This window comes from Thalassophryne amazonica, chromosome 4 (assembly GCF_902500255.1).
Source record: "Thalassophryne amazonica chromosome 4, fThaAma1.1, whole genome shotgun sequence".
Lineage (NCBI taxonomy): Eukaryota > Metazoa > Chordata > Actinopteri > Batrachoidiformes > Batrachoididae > Thalassophryne > Thalassophryne amazonica.
In genome coordinates, this window is record NC_047106.1 from 2,520,046 (window position 1) to 2,535,823 (window position 15,778).

General features: G+C 41.2%; 1 protein-coding gene across 1 annotated transcript in view; it reads right to left on the reverse strand.

Annotated features, from left to right (window-relative positions):
* usp32 (ubiquitin specific peptidase 32) overlaps window positions 1-15,778 on the reverse strand; it is a 215,450-nt gene that overhangs the window by 148,269 nt on the left and 51,403 nt on the right. Inside the window, exons 2-4 of the mRNA XM_034169021.1 lie at window positions 7,691-7,818; window positions 6,049-6,154; window positions 5,783-5,901 (exon numbers count right to left, since the gene is read on the reverse strand). Coding sequence (XP_034024912.1) covers window positions 5,783-5,901; window positions 6,049-6,154; window positions 7,691-7,818 — 353 coding nt within the window. The remainder of the gene's footprint in view (window positions 1-5,782; window positions 5,902-6,048; window positions 6,155-7,690; window positions 7,819-15,778) is intronic.

Sequence of the window (15,778 nt, forward strand, 5' to 3'; positions counted from 1 at the left end):
AATAACAGCTGAAAGGTGCAACAAGTGGGTTGACTCCATGCCTCGCAGATGTGAAGAAATCATGAAAAACTGTGGTTATACAACTAAATACCAGTTTAGTGATTCACAGGATTGCTAAAAAAGCAGTTTGAACATAATAGCTTTGAGTTTGTAGCATCAACAGCAGATGCTACTATTATTGTGAACACTCCCTTTTCTACTTTTTTTTTTTTTTCCTAATAGCCCAATTTCATAGCCTTAAGAGTGTGCATATCATGAATGCTTGGTCTTGTTGGATTTGTGAGAATCTACTGAATCTACTGGTACCTTGTTTCCCAAGTAACAATAAGAAATACGAGGTCTGTCAATAAAGTATAGGTCCTTTTTATTTTTTTCAAAAACTATATGGATTTCATTCATATGTTTTTACGTCAGACATGCTTGAACCCTCGTGCGCATGCGTGAGTTTTTCCACGCCTGCCGGTGACGTCATCCGCCTGTGAGCACTCCTTGTGGGAGGAGTCGTCTGAGAAGTTGCTGAGAGACTGGCGCTTTGTTTGATCAAAATTTTTTCTAAACCTGTGAGACACATCGAAGTGGACACGGTTCAAAAAATTAAGCTGGTTTTCGGTGAACATTTTAACGGCTGATGAGAGATTTTGAGGTGATACTGTCGCTTTAAGGACTTCCCACGGTGCGAGACGTCGCGCAGCGCTCTCAGGCGCCGTCGTCAGCCTGTTTCAAGCTGAAAACCTCCACATTTCAGGCTCTATTGATCCAGGACGTCGTGAGAGAACAGAGAAGTTTCAGAAGAAGTCGGTTTCAGCATTTTATCTGGATATTCCACTGTTAAAGGAGATTTTTTTAATGAAAGACGTGCGGACGGATTGCAGCGTCGGCTCGCAGCCGCTGCGACGCTCCGTCACAGGAAAAACACTTCTGTTGGAAGCCTTAAGGACAAGTTGGAACATGTCCAGCTGTTAAACAATTTCTCATATACTCACTTCACTGAAAGCCATCAAAAGCCACCTGGATTTTACAAATGGTTATCAACACGGAGGTGTTTTAGCTGCGTCCTGACGCGCAGACGGGTCCGCACATCTTTCATTAAAAAAATCTCCTTTAACAGTGGAATATCTGGATAAAATGCTGAAACCGACTTCTTCTGAAACTTCTCTGTTCTCTCACGACATCCTGGATCAATAGAGCCTGAAATGTGGAGGTTTTCAGCTTGAAACAGGCTGACGACGGCGCCTGAGAGTGCTGCGCGACGTCTCGCACCGTGGGAAGTCCTTAAAGTGACAGTATCGCCTCAAAATCTCTCATCAGCTGTTAAAATTTTCACCGAAAACCAGCTTAATTTTTCGAACCGTGTCCACTTCGATGTGTCTCACAGGTTTAGAAAAAATTTTGATCAAACAAAGCGCCAGTCTCTCAGCAACTTCTCAGACAAAGGAATTCTGACGAGGGGCTGGACGACTCCTCCCACAAGGAGTGCTCAAAGGCGAATGATGTCACCGACAGGCGTGGAAAAACTCACGCATGCGCACAAGGGTTCAAGCATGTCTGACGTAAAAACATATGAATGAAATCCATATAGTTTTTGAAAAAAATTAAAAGGACCTATACTTTATTGACAGCCCTTGTATACTCAAAACCTGGATTAATCTTTTTAGTCTTAATATTAATTTAGTCTTTAGTATTAATCTTTTTATTTTCATTAGTTACTTCCTCCAAACCATCAACATGTCTATTAGACCCCATTCCTACCAGGCTGCTCAAGGAAGCCCTACCATTAATTAATGCTTCAATCTTAAATATGATCAATCTATCTTTATTAGTTGGTTATGTACCGCAGGCTTTTAAGGTGGCAGTAATTAAACCATTACTTAAAAAGCCATCACTTGGCCCAGCTATCTTAGCTAATTATAGGCCAATCTCCAACCTCCCTTTTCTCTCAAAAATTCTTGAAAGAATAGTTGTAAAACAGCTAACTGATCATCTGCAGAGGAATGGTCTATTTGAAGAGTTTCAGTCAGGTTTTAGAATTCATCATAGTACAGAAACAGCATTAGTGACGGTTACAAATGATCTTATGGCCTCAGACAGTGGACTCATCTCTGTGCTTGTTCTGTTAGACCTCAGTGCTGCTTTTGATACTGTTGACCATAAAATTTTATTACAGAGATTAGAGCATGCCATAGGTATTAAAGGCACTGCGCTGCGGTGGTTTGAATCATATTTATCTAATAGATTACAATTTGTTCATGTAAATGGGGAATCTTCTTCACAGACTAAGGTTAATTATGGAGTTCCACAAGGTTCTGTGCTAGGACCAATTTTATTCACTTTATACATGTTTCCCTTAGGCAGTATTATTAGATGGCATTGCTTAAATTTTCATTGTTACGCAGATGATACCCAGCTTTATCTATCCATGAAGCCAGAGGACACACACCAATTAGCTAAACTGCAGGAATGTCTTACAGACATAAAGACATGGATGACCTCTAATTTCCTGCTTTTAAACTCATAAAACTGAAGTTATTGTACTTGGCCCCACAAATCTCACAAACATGGTGTCTAACCAGATCCTTACTCTGGATGGCATTACCCTGACCTCTAGTAATACTGTAAGAAATCTTGGAGTCATTTTTGATAAGGATATGTCATTCAATGCGCATATTAAACAAATATGTAGGACTGCTTTTTTGCATTTGCGCACTATCTCTAAAATTAGAAAGGTCTTGTCTCAGAGTGATGCTGAAAAACTAATTCATGCATTTATTTCCTCTAGGCTGGACTACTGTAATTCATTATTATCAGGTTGTCCTAAAAGTTCCCTGAAAAGCCTTCAGTTAATTCAAAATGCTGCAGCTAGAGTACTAACAGGGACAAGAAGGAGAGAGCATATCTCACCCATATTGGCCTCTCTTCATTGGCTTCCTGTTAATTCTAGAATAGAATTTAAAATTCTTCTTCTTACTTATAAGGTTTTGAATAATCAGGTCCCATCTTATCTTAGGGACCTCGTAGTACCATATCACCCCAATAGAGCGCTTCGCTCTCAGACTGCAGGCTTACTTGTAGTTCCTAGGGTTTGTAAGAGTAGAATGGGAGGCAGAGCCTTCAGCTTTCAGGCTCCTCTCCTGTGGAACCAGCTCCCAATTCAGATCAGGGAGACAGACACCCTCTCTACTTTTAAGATTAGGCTTAAAACTTTCCTCTTTGCTAAAGCTTATAGTTAGGGCTGGATCAGGTGACCCTGAACCATCCCTTAGTTATGCTGCTATAGACGTAGACTGCTGGGGGGTTCCCATGATGCACTGTTTCTTTCTCTTTTTGCTCTGTATGCACCACTCTGCATTTAATCATTAGTGATCGATCTCTGCTCCCCTCCACAGCATGTCTTTTTCCCGGTTCTCTCCCTCAGCCCCAACCAGTCCCAGCAGAAGACTGCCCCTCCCTGAGCCTGGTTCTGCTGGAGGTTTCTTCCTGTTAAAAGGGAGTTTTTCCTTCCCACTGTAGCCAAGTGCTTGCTCACAGGGGGTCGTTTTGACCATTGGGGTTTTACATAATTATTGTATGGCTTTTGCCTTACAATATAAAGCGCCTTGGGGCAACTGTTTGTTGTGATTTGGCGCTATATAAATAAAATTGATTTGATTTAGTCACATAGCACTACTATTATTCTGAACACTACTGTATCTGAGATTGTTGCAGGGAATAATCTTATCACATACATGAGAGAAATTGAACAGGTGTGGTTGAAGTAGCATGTAGCTTGAAATGAGCCGTTTTTAATTTTTTTTTTATTTCTAAAGCCTATATCTGTTGAGTCATTTGTTTTTGACAGTCAGTTTGTTTAGACCACTTGCAGACACTGAAGAGCATCTGGTGATGTTCAAACAGAGCATCAGAATGCCAGAGAAATGTGGTTTAAATCACTTTGAATGTGGTTGTTGTTCATGTCAGACAAACTGCTGATCTACTGGGATTTGAACCCACAACCGTCTCCAAGATCTCCAGTGACAAGCAGAGCCACTGGGTGGAACTCTGCACGCTCTCACTGAGCTGACTCAGCTCACGTTAGCTCCAACTAGCCTTGAAGATAAACATGACAGGGTCCCTCTATTAGACATGCTGTGTTTTAAAAAGCTGTTAACGTGGAAGTCCATCTTTAAAGCCGGTGTCAGAGCACTAACCGGCTGGAATAGGTTGATTCCGATATAGAATTTCCTCAGCTTTTCAGTAATGATATTTTTGTTGTTCTATCTGGAGGCTGTCTTGGTGAAAAATCATTACTTTGGCAACCAAAATGCTGAAATAAAACTAATTTGTTAAATATAGTAAGAAAATTTCTCCACACCTATTTATCTGATAGGCATTATTTTTGTGTTGAAATATTTTACCAAGTGTGGCCATCACAATGGAACTATGTGGGTTGAGATCAGAGATCAATTTAATTTGCATATGGAACGTTATGTCACAAAATTGACCGTTTGGATCAAGAAGGTGGGCGACATCTCTTGCGTTACTTTGCCAGTCATGGATATTATCATAAAATACAACTGGCAGTTTATCATGGCAACCTTCCCCCAAAAAAGGAGAGCAAAACTGTGATGTGGATGCCACTGAATTACAAGAAATTACCATGGAAACAGGGATGTTGACTTCTCTCATGTACACCGATTGCAAATTTGTGGCTCATCTTGTATCCACCAGAGATCAGTTAACATCTGTTTCAATTAGAAGTATCTCAGAGGACCAGTACTTCACAAGGTACTTCAAATTGTATCAAGCCTACAGAAGTAACCACACTCTTCATTCTGAAGATGAGCTTCAAATTTGCAATCAGGTGTACATGAGAGATGTTAACTTCCCTGTTTCCATGGTAATTTCTTGTAATTCAGTGGCATCCACATCACAATTTTGTTCTCCTTTTTTGGGGGAAGGTCGCCATGATAAACTGCCATTTGTGTTTTATGAGGATTGAGGATGTCCATGACTGGCAAAGTAACGCAAGAGATGTCACTTGATCTGAACGGTCAATTTTGTGGCATAATGTTCTATATGCAAATAAAATTGACCTCTGACCTCAACCCACATAGTTCCACTGTGACGACCACACTTGGTAACATATTTCGACAAAAATCATGCCTATCGGATAAATAGGCACGGAGATATTGAAATTACTATATTTCACAAATTTGTTTTATTTCAGCATTTTGGTTGCCACACACACACCAGAACACATTTATGTAGGCTGTCATGTTTCTGCAGTTACTAGTTTGATTGCACTTCGAAACCTCAACAATAGATGGAGAATAAATACTAATTGAGAAAGCAGCAATGTGTGACACTTTTCTGAAAGACTCCTGCTGTCTAGAGTTCAGCTTTTATTGTCGAGTAGTTTGAGGAAGTGTTTGTGCAAATAAATGTAAATGGACTTGATTCATGTTGGTCTTTCATGGTCAAAGCTGTGCCAGGCTGGAAAGGAAAGGGTGATCGTTTGGACTGTACCAAGTACAGAGTGCTACAGTCTGGGCAGCATGGATGACAAGTGGTTAGCATGCTTGTTTTCAGAGCAGAAGGTTCTCTGTTCAAGGCCAGCCCTATCCATTCTCCATGTAATGTGTCAGGAAGGGCATCCAGAGTAAAACTGATTCCAAATAAACAGGCAGGACCACACTGGATCTGCTGTGTCAACTCAGAGTGAACAAAAGGAGAAGACAAAAGAACTCACTTTTTATAATAATCCAACTTTAATTCATGTCTCTCAGATATATCTGAGGCCACTGACCTCAGAAAAACATCTCCTGAGAGAAGGTGGGACTTCTCCATCCAGGACCTGCAGGACTGCTTCCATATCGTCTCTGGCAGCGTATCCGCCCGGCTCACTGGCAAACAGACTAAAGAGGTCTGTGCACGCATGTCCACGTACGCGTGCGCGCACACACACACACACACACACACACACACACAGTATCACTTCAGCAAAGAGTAGCGCTGAGGATGTCATTATGATGTCACAAAGGCAAAGCTTTAGATGTGAGCGGACAAACTTACACTTGGCCTTCTCTTCATCTCGCCCTCGGGTCAGCAGCACCAGGCCCACAATCAGATTGTTAAAGTGCAGCCCTTTAGCCAAACCTCCAAATGACGTGTAGATCACCTACAAAAAAAAAAAAAAAGTCAAAAAAGGCAAATGAAGTATTAAAAGTATGTTTTGCTCTTATTTATTTGCACTGTGCTGACAGGAGCTTTTCTGGGATACACACAAATGTTAAAGGGACTGCGTGCATCTCCACCTGTTTATTTTCATGTGTGCAGCCTCCAAAAGTAACACGGCATCATCCATCACAGATCAAGTACAGAAGCAGAGGAAGAGCAACCACATCAACCGCTAAAGAGCTGGAACCATCAGTGAGCAGGAAGACCTCTGTGGAACCAAACATAACTTCAGACTGTGGCTGCTGCTCAAAAGGGTCCAATCTGAACCTGATCACGCAGCTCTCTTGTGTGGGTGAGGATGACAGGTCCAGTGCAGGAGCACTCAGGGGTGACGTCCATCCCCACTCCCCCAAAGTACATAGCCAGGTGGAACGTGGGCGTGTCCTCAACCTTCCTCAGCGGCTGTGGTCCTCTGAGGCACGCGGACACTGACTGGGTCACGTTCACAGACACACACCACACGGCCGCAACGCTGACGTCCTCACACAGTGCCAGTGATTCGCCAAAGTAACGGCTCCTTTGACACAAAGGACTCAGGGACCTGGTACCAAGAACAAAGCTCATCTTGGCTCCTCACTAAGGCATCTGTCTTCTCACAGAAACTCAGATGATTTTAACCCCAGTTGTTTCTACAGACTGAGTCAGCGTCTGAAGTCTGACTTAAGAGAAGAAACCATTGTTAAAGAGAGAGAAAAAAAATAAAGTCTTTCAGTCTCTCCACTCACAGCCCCTGAAGCTTCAAACTCCATCACAACCATTATGGTGTCTTGGTGGCTTCCCTCACCACTCCTTCATGCGTGCTGACTCAGTTTTTGTGTCCAGAATGATAGCTGACTGTAAAAATGATGATTTTTATATTTGCAGTAAAAAAAAAAAAAAAAACTTTCAATGTCTTTCTTTGTTTTAGGTTTAGATTGTTATGCGTTTATCTTTGGGTGTTAACAGCATCCTTTTTTCCAAATCATAGTATAAATAAGGCAGGATTTCATGCTTTTAAACTACAATATCTTCATTCTTTTTTCAAACTGTTTTAAATAAGACAATGTTTTACGCTTTTAAAACTATAATACCCATGATCCTTTTAAAAATTGTGTGAATAAGGCGGTTTTTTATGTTGTTACACTATTAAATCCTTTAACTGCATAAAATGTGACATAAGAGGAGCATAATGATATCCTTTTAATGTATCATGTGCAGCAGCCGGCCACCAGGAGGATGAGTCTGACGTGACTTTTGAAGGTCTGTTTTAGGTTTGTGGTTGTCACAGACTCCACGTTTGAGACAAGAGTCTGGACAAACACTGAGACAAACTCCCACAGCAGGTATTCTGGACTTTAATCAGGTCTCTCCCTGACTCCGTCTCTCAGGTGACACCGGATGATCCATTAAACCTAATAAAGGTTTGTCGAGTGGTTCCTGGGTAATATGTTATAATGCTGCAGCATAGTTATCACCCAAAATAAAATCAACCTTTTACCTCTGCGACTTTCGGGGGAACACCGTCTCCCAGCACCTCCCTGTAGAAGCATTGCTGGGTCATGTAGCAGGACAAGCCGCTGGTTCTCTTAAATGCATCCTTCAGCCGCTTCAATTCCACATCGGTGACTGAAAAAGACAAAAACAAAAAAAAGACCGATTCAAACAGAGGTGAGGCATTCAGAAACGCACTGTGCGCTTTGTATTTATGGGTCTGGATCATGAGACTTTGTCTCTTGATCAGAATTTTTTTGTTAACATTAAAGCACATCAAAGACAGACGAAGTGTTTAAAGAAGTTGATATTAACCTCAGGCAGCGGTTATAACCCCAGCAAACACTCCTACTGAAAGCGACATTTTGGTGAAGGTGCGAAACTTCCTCTCATGTGGTTGACATGTCCAAGACATGACCAGAGGGGAGGGGTCACAACTTGTGACTGACAGGAGTGAAACCACGGTGGCCCCAGCACATTGTATCGTACCCAAAAAGCTGATCAGGTTTGTCTCATTTTACTCCAAGGAGGAATGTTTTGAGTCCATCACAAGCCATCAAAGTCATTGAGAATCCCTGTGGAATTCTTGATCTACCATCTGATGATCAGAGTGAACCCTGCAAACCCGGGAGACTTTCCTCTGGTTAAATGTCCTGAGAGTCCAACTCACCTGTCACCTGTCATAGGACATGACGTGGAGTACACATTTAGACACAGAAACACACTGACGCCTGCAGGCACACCTATGATCAATTTAAAGTTTCAAATTCACCAAACATGCATGTCTTTCCGTGAGTTCGCTCCGGGTCCCTCCCACATCCAAACAAGAGGAGAACATGCAAACTCCACACAGAAAGGCCCCACATGGGACGTAACCCCATAGCTTTCTTGCTGTAAGGCAACAGTGCTAACCACTAAGCCACCATGCCACCCTGCATGAATGAACAGTACGTTTAAAGATGTGTATGAAGTGAAACTTCAGGGAAGAACATAATTGTTTGCTTGTGTAGGCAGAAGAGGCCCCGCCCTTTTTGTGTGGAATGTCACAGCATTCATTGTCACCGAAGTTGCCAAATTCATATTTTTTTTTTATAATTACAACAATGAAAGCAGTGACAGAGGCAACAAGGAGGCTAATTAAATGTTTTAAAAAAAAATCTATTTCATCTTGAAGTTTATCATCAAAATTGTAAAATAGAGAAATTGTGGATGTGCCTGGACATGCCAGAACATGTCCCGTGAGGCTTCACCACAGCATTGCTTTGCGCCATGCTGTGATATAACTGCTTTCTTATGGGGCATTCATTTTTCCCCCTCAATCCTGACTAGTCTCCCAGTTCCTGCTGCTGAAACATCCCCAGAGCATGATGCTGCCACCACCATGCTTCACTGTAGGGATGGTGTCTGGTTTCCTCCAAAGAGATCAATCTTTGTGTCATCAGACCAGTGAATTTTGTTTCTCCTGGTCTGAGAGTCCTTCAGATGTCTTTTTTCAAACTCCAGGTGGGCTGCCATGTGCCTTTTACTAAGGAGTGGCTTCTGTTTGGCCACTCTACCATGCAGGCCTGATTGGTGAATTGCTGCAGAGATTGTTGTCCTTCTGGAAGGTTCTCCTCTCTCCACAGTGGAATGCTGGAGCTCTGACAGACTGACCATCCCTGACTAAGATCATTCTCCCCCAATCACTCAGTTCAGACGTGCGGCTTAGGTCTAGGAAGAGTCCTGGTGGATCTGAACTTCTTCCATTTACAGATGATGGAAGCCACTGTGCTCATTAGGACCTTCAAAGCAGCAGAAATGTTTCTGTTCCCTTGCCCAGATTTGTGCCTCCAGACAATCCTGTCTCGGAGGTCTACAGACAATTCCTTTGACTTCATGATTGGTTTGTGCTCTGACGTGTACTGTCAAATGTGGCACCTTATATGTAGACAGGTGAGCTCCATGGCAAAGGCTGCGAATATTTATCTACATGTAATTTCTTGTTTATTTGTATTTATAATAAATTTTCAAACATCTAAAAACTTTTTTCATATTGTCATTATGGGGTATTATGTGTAGAATTTTGAGAAAAAAAAAATTGACTCCATTTTGGAAAAAGGCTGTAGCATAAATGTGGAAAAAGTGAAGCACTGTGAATACTTTCTAGATGCACAGTAAAAATTACTTTAAATGTGATTTTGTGCTTCAAAAATGAACTGAACTGAATGCAGGTGGTATTTGAAAGCACTTAAGCCGTGGTCACAACCCGCTGTACTTGCACGTGCGTGCAGTCTACTTGCAAAAACATGGGCTAAATTTGAAGATCCGTACTTCGTAAGTACTGCCTCAGTACGAATTTAGGAGCACGCAGACACACCGTAGAGGTTTTAGTGCATTTAGAACTTTCGCTGCGGTCAGGCTGCGGATTCACCAGCAGTACAGATGATGCACGTTGTGAGTACTGCCTCAGTACGGATTCAAAGCAGCACATTTTCATTCAATTACTATTGAATTGAATTAACGTACGTAGGCAGTACGGATTTGGAGGCCGACAGACGTGCATGCACAACGCAGCTTCTCACCTTAACTTGGACTTTATTTCCAAACATCAGCAACACACACTCCACAGCTTCAGTCTGTTAACTAGCTGTAAATTTTCGAGGCAAGTAAACACTCGTACAACTGACCGCTGCAGGCTGGACATACTCATGCATCGCCGACGCCGAAAAACACCTGCCGCGCCGGTCCCACTCATAAAAAAAGAAAAGCGACACCCCCCCAACACACACACACACACACACACACACACACACACACACACACACACACACACACACACACACCATTACTGTCATCTCTCTTTATCGTTACACTCCTAGAGACGTGCGTTGAACGTACTCCCTCCCTCCTCTTGCCACTGCTTCCCTACGTTTTCACAAAAATGTAGTGGCCGTGGCATCCACAGAAAACGTACGGCGAAAAAAAATGCACGGTGGGTTGTGACTGGGGCTTTACTGTTGTTGACTAATAAAATGCAAATGCTGACTTAAACCACAACAACACAAGCTGTTTATGCATTTATATTGAAACTGAAACAGACTTTAAAAGTGCTGCAGCTTGAATAATAACTAGGGTGGTTCAAAAAAATAAAAGTTGGAAATTCATTACTCTCACCCCTTCATTTTATGCTTTGGTAAAAAAGAAAGCCTGCCAAATATTTTTGTCATACATTAATATTTAGAGGTAGCACATCATAGCTGAAGGTTGTAAATATATCAGTTATCGCTGCCCAAGTGCCCGTGCAATAGGTTATCCATTATCCAGTATCTAATCACATCACTTATAAAGAGGATAGAAGTTAACCACCTGAGTGTAACTAAAGTATAATTTTATATTCAATTTAAAACTATACCTGGGTTTAAATATTTCTCACAAATAACATACTTTCAAAAATGTTATTTTAGACTACAAGCTGAAAATTTTGCTTCAATTCACATCTTCTTTTCTTTCAGATCTTTGGTGATGGTGAATCTAACATGAGATAAATGTAAAAAGAGACACTTGCTGACTTAACATGCTTACCATTAACTGGAAACTTCAGTAAAACATGTCAGCTACTAGAAGTAGAACATTTGTATACCTTATTGGTTCCACCGACTGAAATAAAGGGAAACGAATTGCCCTCAAATGGGCAAATACTCAAGGTATTTTTCTTCAAACACACTGATTTGAAGAAAACTGTCCATGATGCTGCTGTGACTTCTATAGACATGGCAATTCCTTTTTGGGAGAGAGCTAGAATCCCACTGAGGGCAAAGCAGCATCTGATCACAAAGTTAGAAAAGGTGTTCGGAAAATGGAAAACATTGAAAAAGACCAAGAATCGCAATACAGACAAGCAGAAGAAAGATGAAACAGTGTTTTGTGAATCTTTGGAGGACTTGTTTGACATGGCACATCAAGATGTCCTAACAATGATGAAGTTTGAAGATGACAGACAGTTCCTACTTGCTCAGTGAGAGAAAGGTAGAAGGGGATGCATGGCAGGCATAGATAAAATACAAACTGCCAAAAAACAAAGAGCAGAAAAAAAGAAAGCTGCAGAAGCAAAATACAAAGAGAAACTGGAGCCTGGACCATCTAATGTCTCACTACCTGACACTGTCTCCAGCCAGAGTGAAGAGAACACAAAGTCCAGATGAAGAATTTGTTATGCCAGTGTCACAAAAAGCCAGTAAAATTAAAGCTGTTGTAACACCAGGACTTGCAGCAGCATTGGATAGGACCAAAACAACAGACAGAAGTGCCACCTATATTCTGACTGAAACGGCAGCAAGTCTTGGTCATGATGCAAGCAACTTAAATATCATTATCATGTAAAGGATGTTCTCTTATGTTACACAGCTGTATAATTGGTTCTTGTGCTGATTCATACATTTTTGAATATTAATTACTGCAAGGCATAAAGAATATTATTGTTTGGAGCTAGATCAAAATATATGTGGAAATATATAAAGCATATACTTATTTAAATTTATCAATAATGAAACAGTATTTCATCAATAAAATGAAAATGCAATGTTTGATTGTTACAAAATCTTCGCTACCCCAGTATGTAGGTATTGTAGGAGCATGATACATGTACGAGAAGAACTGCATCTCACAATTCATGTTTTAGTGTTAACTATTTTATGGGATATGAAAAGATTTGATTTTGCAATGTATTGCCATAATTTCTGTCCTGATATATCAATATTAAACTGACAGAAATATTTTGAAAATATCTGGAAATGACCATACTATAGGACAAAGTTATTGCCAGCAAAATCTTTAAGGGCTGTGTGCTACCAGTAAAAATTATTAGAGTTTTATGAAATTGTACATGATGTGTTTTTATGTTAGGTACAACAAATTTAGAGGGTGAGACTTGAAGTTTTTTGAAAAAAAAATTTTGACCATTTTTATGGACCACCCTAATAATAACAGTTAAAGTCAGTGTAGCATGAGCGCTTAAACGGCTATGAATAAGACTTGTACATCATCCTCTGTAAAATTGTCCAGATATAATGAACCAGATCAGTATCCATGAAACAAATCAAATCAATTTTATTTATATAGCGCCAAATCACAACAAACAGTTGCCCCAAGGCGCTTTATATTGTAAGGCAAGGCCATACAATAATTACGGAAAAACCCCAACGGTCAAAACGACCCCCTGTGAGCAAGCACTTGGCGACAGTGGGAAGGAAAAACTCCCTTTTAACAGGAAGAAACCTCCAGCAGAACCAGGCTCAGGGAGGGGCAGTCTTCTCCTGGGACTGGTTGGGGCTGAGAGAGAGAACCAGGAAAAAGACATGCTGTGGAGGGGAGCAGAGATCAATCACTAATGATTAAATGCAGAGTGGTGCATACAGAGCAAAAAGAGAAAGAAACACTCACTGCATCATGGGAACCCCCCAGCAGTCTAAGTCTATAGCAGCATAAATAAGGGATGGTTCAGGGTCAACTGATGCAGCCCTAACTATAAGCTTTAGCAAAAAGGAAAGTTTTAAGCCTCATCTTAAAAGTAGAGAGGGTGTCTGTCTCCCTGATCTGAATTGGGAGCTGGTTCCACAGGAGAGGAGCCTGAAAGCTGAAGGCTCTGCCTCCCATTCTACTCTTACAAACCCTAGGAACTACAAGTAAGCCTGCAGTCTGAGAGCGAAGCGCTCTATTGGGGTGATATGGTACTATGAGGTCCCTAAGATAAGATGGGACCTGATTATTCAAAACCTTATAAGTAAGAAGAAGAATTTTAAATTCTATTATATGAAGGCTTTTTAGGGAACTTTTAGGACAACCTGATAATAATGAATTACAATAGTCCAGCCTAGAGGAAATAAATGCATGAATTAGTTTTTCAGCATCACTCTGAGACAAGACCTTTCTAATTTTAGAGATATTGCGCAAATGCAAAAAAGCAGTCCTACATATTTGTTTAATATGCGCATTGAATGACATATCCTGATCAAAAATTACTCCAAGATTTCTTACAGTATTACTAGAGGTCAGGGTAATGCCATCCAGAGTAAGGATCTGGTTAGACACCATGTTTCTAAGATTTGTGGGGCCAAGTACAATAACTTCAGTTTTATCTGAGTTTAAAAGCAAGAAATTAGAGGTCATCCATGTCTTTATGTCTGTAAGACAATCCTGCAGTTTAGCTAATTGGTGTGTGTCCTCTGGCTTCATGGATAGATAAAGCTGGGTATCATCTGCGTAACAATGAAAATTTAAGCAATGCTGTCTAATAATACTGCCTAAGGGAAACATGTATAAAGTGAATAAAATTGGTCCTAGCACAGAACCTTGTGGAACTCCATAATTAACCTTAGTCTGTGAAGAAGATTCCCCATTTACATGAACAAATTGTAATCTATTAGATAAATATGATTCAAACCATCGCAGTGCAGTGCCTTTAATACCTATGGCATGCTCTAATCTCTGTAATAAAATTTTATTGTCAACAGTATCAAAAGCAGCACTGAGGTCTAACAGAACAAGCACAGAGATGAGTCCACTGTCTGAGGCCATAAGATCATTTGTAACCTTCACTAATGCTGTTTCTGTACTATAATGAATTCTGAAACCTGACTGAAACTCTTCAAATAGACCATTTCTCTGCAGATGATCAGTTAGCTGTTTTACAACTATTCTTTCAAGAATTTTTGAGAGAAAAGGGAGGTTGGAGATTGGCCTATAATTAGCTAAGATAGCTGGGTCAAGTGATGGCTTTTTAAGTAATGGTTTAATTACTGCCACCTTAAAAGCCTGTGGTACATAGCCAACTAATAAAGATAGATTGATCATATTTAAGATCGAAGCATGAATTAATGGTAGGGCTTCTTTGAGCAGCCTGGTAGGAATGGGGTCTAATAGACATGTTGATGGTTTGGAGGAAGTAACTAATGAAATTAACTCAGAACAATCGGAGAGAAAGTGTTGTGTGGGCCGCTGAAGACGGGGTACTGCTGGCCAACCACCACCAGATGGCGCCCTGCTTGAAGTGCGGGCTTCAAGCATGAGAGGGCGTCATAGCAACTGGGAGTGACAGCTGTCACTCGTTATCAGCACCAGCTGTCACTCATCCACATCACCACCACCATAAAGGCCGGACTGCAAGTCCACCTCCCCGCCGAGAAATCAGCTATCAGAAGAGGTAATATTCTCTGCTGTGTCTGAACTTAACACTGACTTATAGTCTGAACTTCTTTGCAGCCGTTTTCCTGTGGGTGTTGCCTTATCTGTGGGATTGCCGTTTGGTGTGATCAGCGACAGCTTCGCTTCACACTCCAACCAAATAAGTGGTTAGACAGGAGCTGCGCGAGTGTGTGATTGGAGGTGGAGGTGCTCCCTCCCAAAAGAACACAGACTGTGGAATTACTGAGTGTGCGAACTCACACTCATCAATAGTTTTTCTGTTCTCTGCCAGCAGTACCAGGTCTGACAGCTGGAGACGGTGACCACCTGGGGACCCAGGACTTGGCCGCTCCGGTGTTCTTCAGATCCGTTGGCGGTGAAGGCCATGTGGGATCCGGCTCGGCTCAGGACGGATGTCTCCTATCCTCAAGCCTGCCCACACATCACTCAAATCTGTAATTCGTTGGTACCTAAACTGTGATTGTATTTCATTGTGCACTACAACATTAAATTGTTACTGTTTGGCTTATCCATTGCCCGTTCATTTAACGCCCCCTGTTGTGGGTCCGTGTTCCTACACTTTTACAACAGAGAGTCTAAGCAAATACCGGCATCACTGAAAGCAGCCAAAGATAACGATATGTCTTTGGGATGGTTATGAGTAATTTTTTCTCTAATAGTTAAAATTTTATTAGCAAAGAAAGTCATGAAGTCATTACTAGTTAAAGTTAAAGGAATACTCGGCTCAATAGAGCTCTGACTCTTTGTCAGCCTGGCTACAGTGCTGAAAAGAAACCTGGGGTTGTTCTTATTTTCTTCAATTAGTGGTAAGTAGTAAGATGTCCTAGTCTTACGGAGGGCTTTTTTTTATAGAGCAACAGACTCTTTTTCCAGGCTAAGTGAAGATCTTCTAAATTAGTGAGACACCATTTCCTCT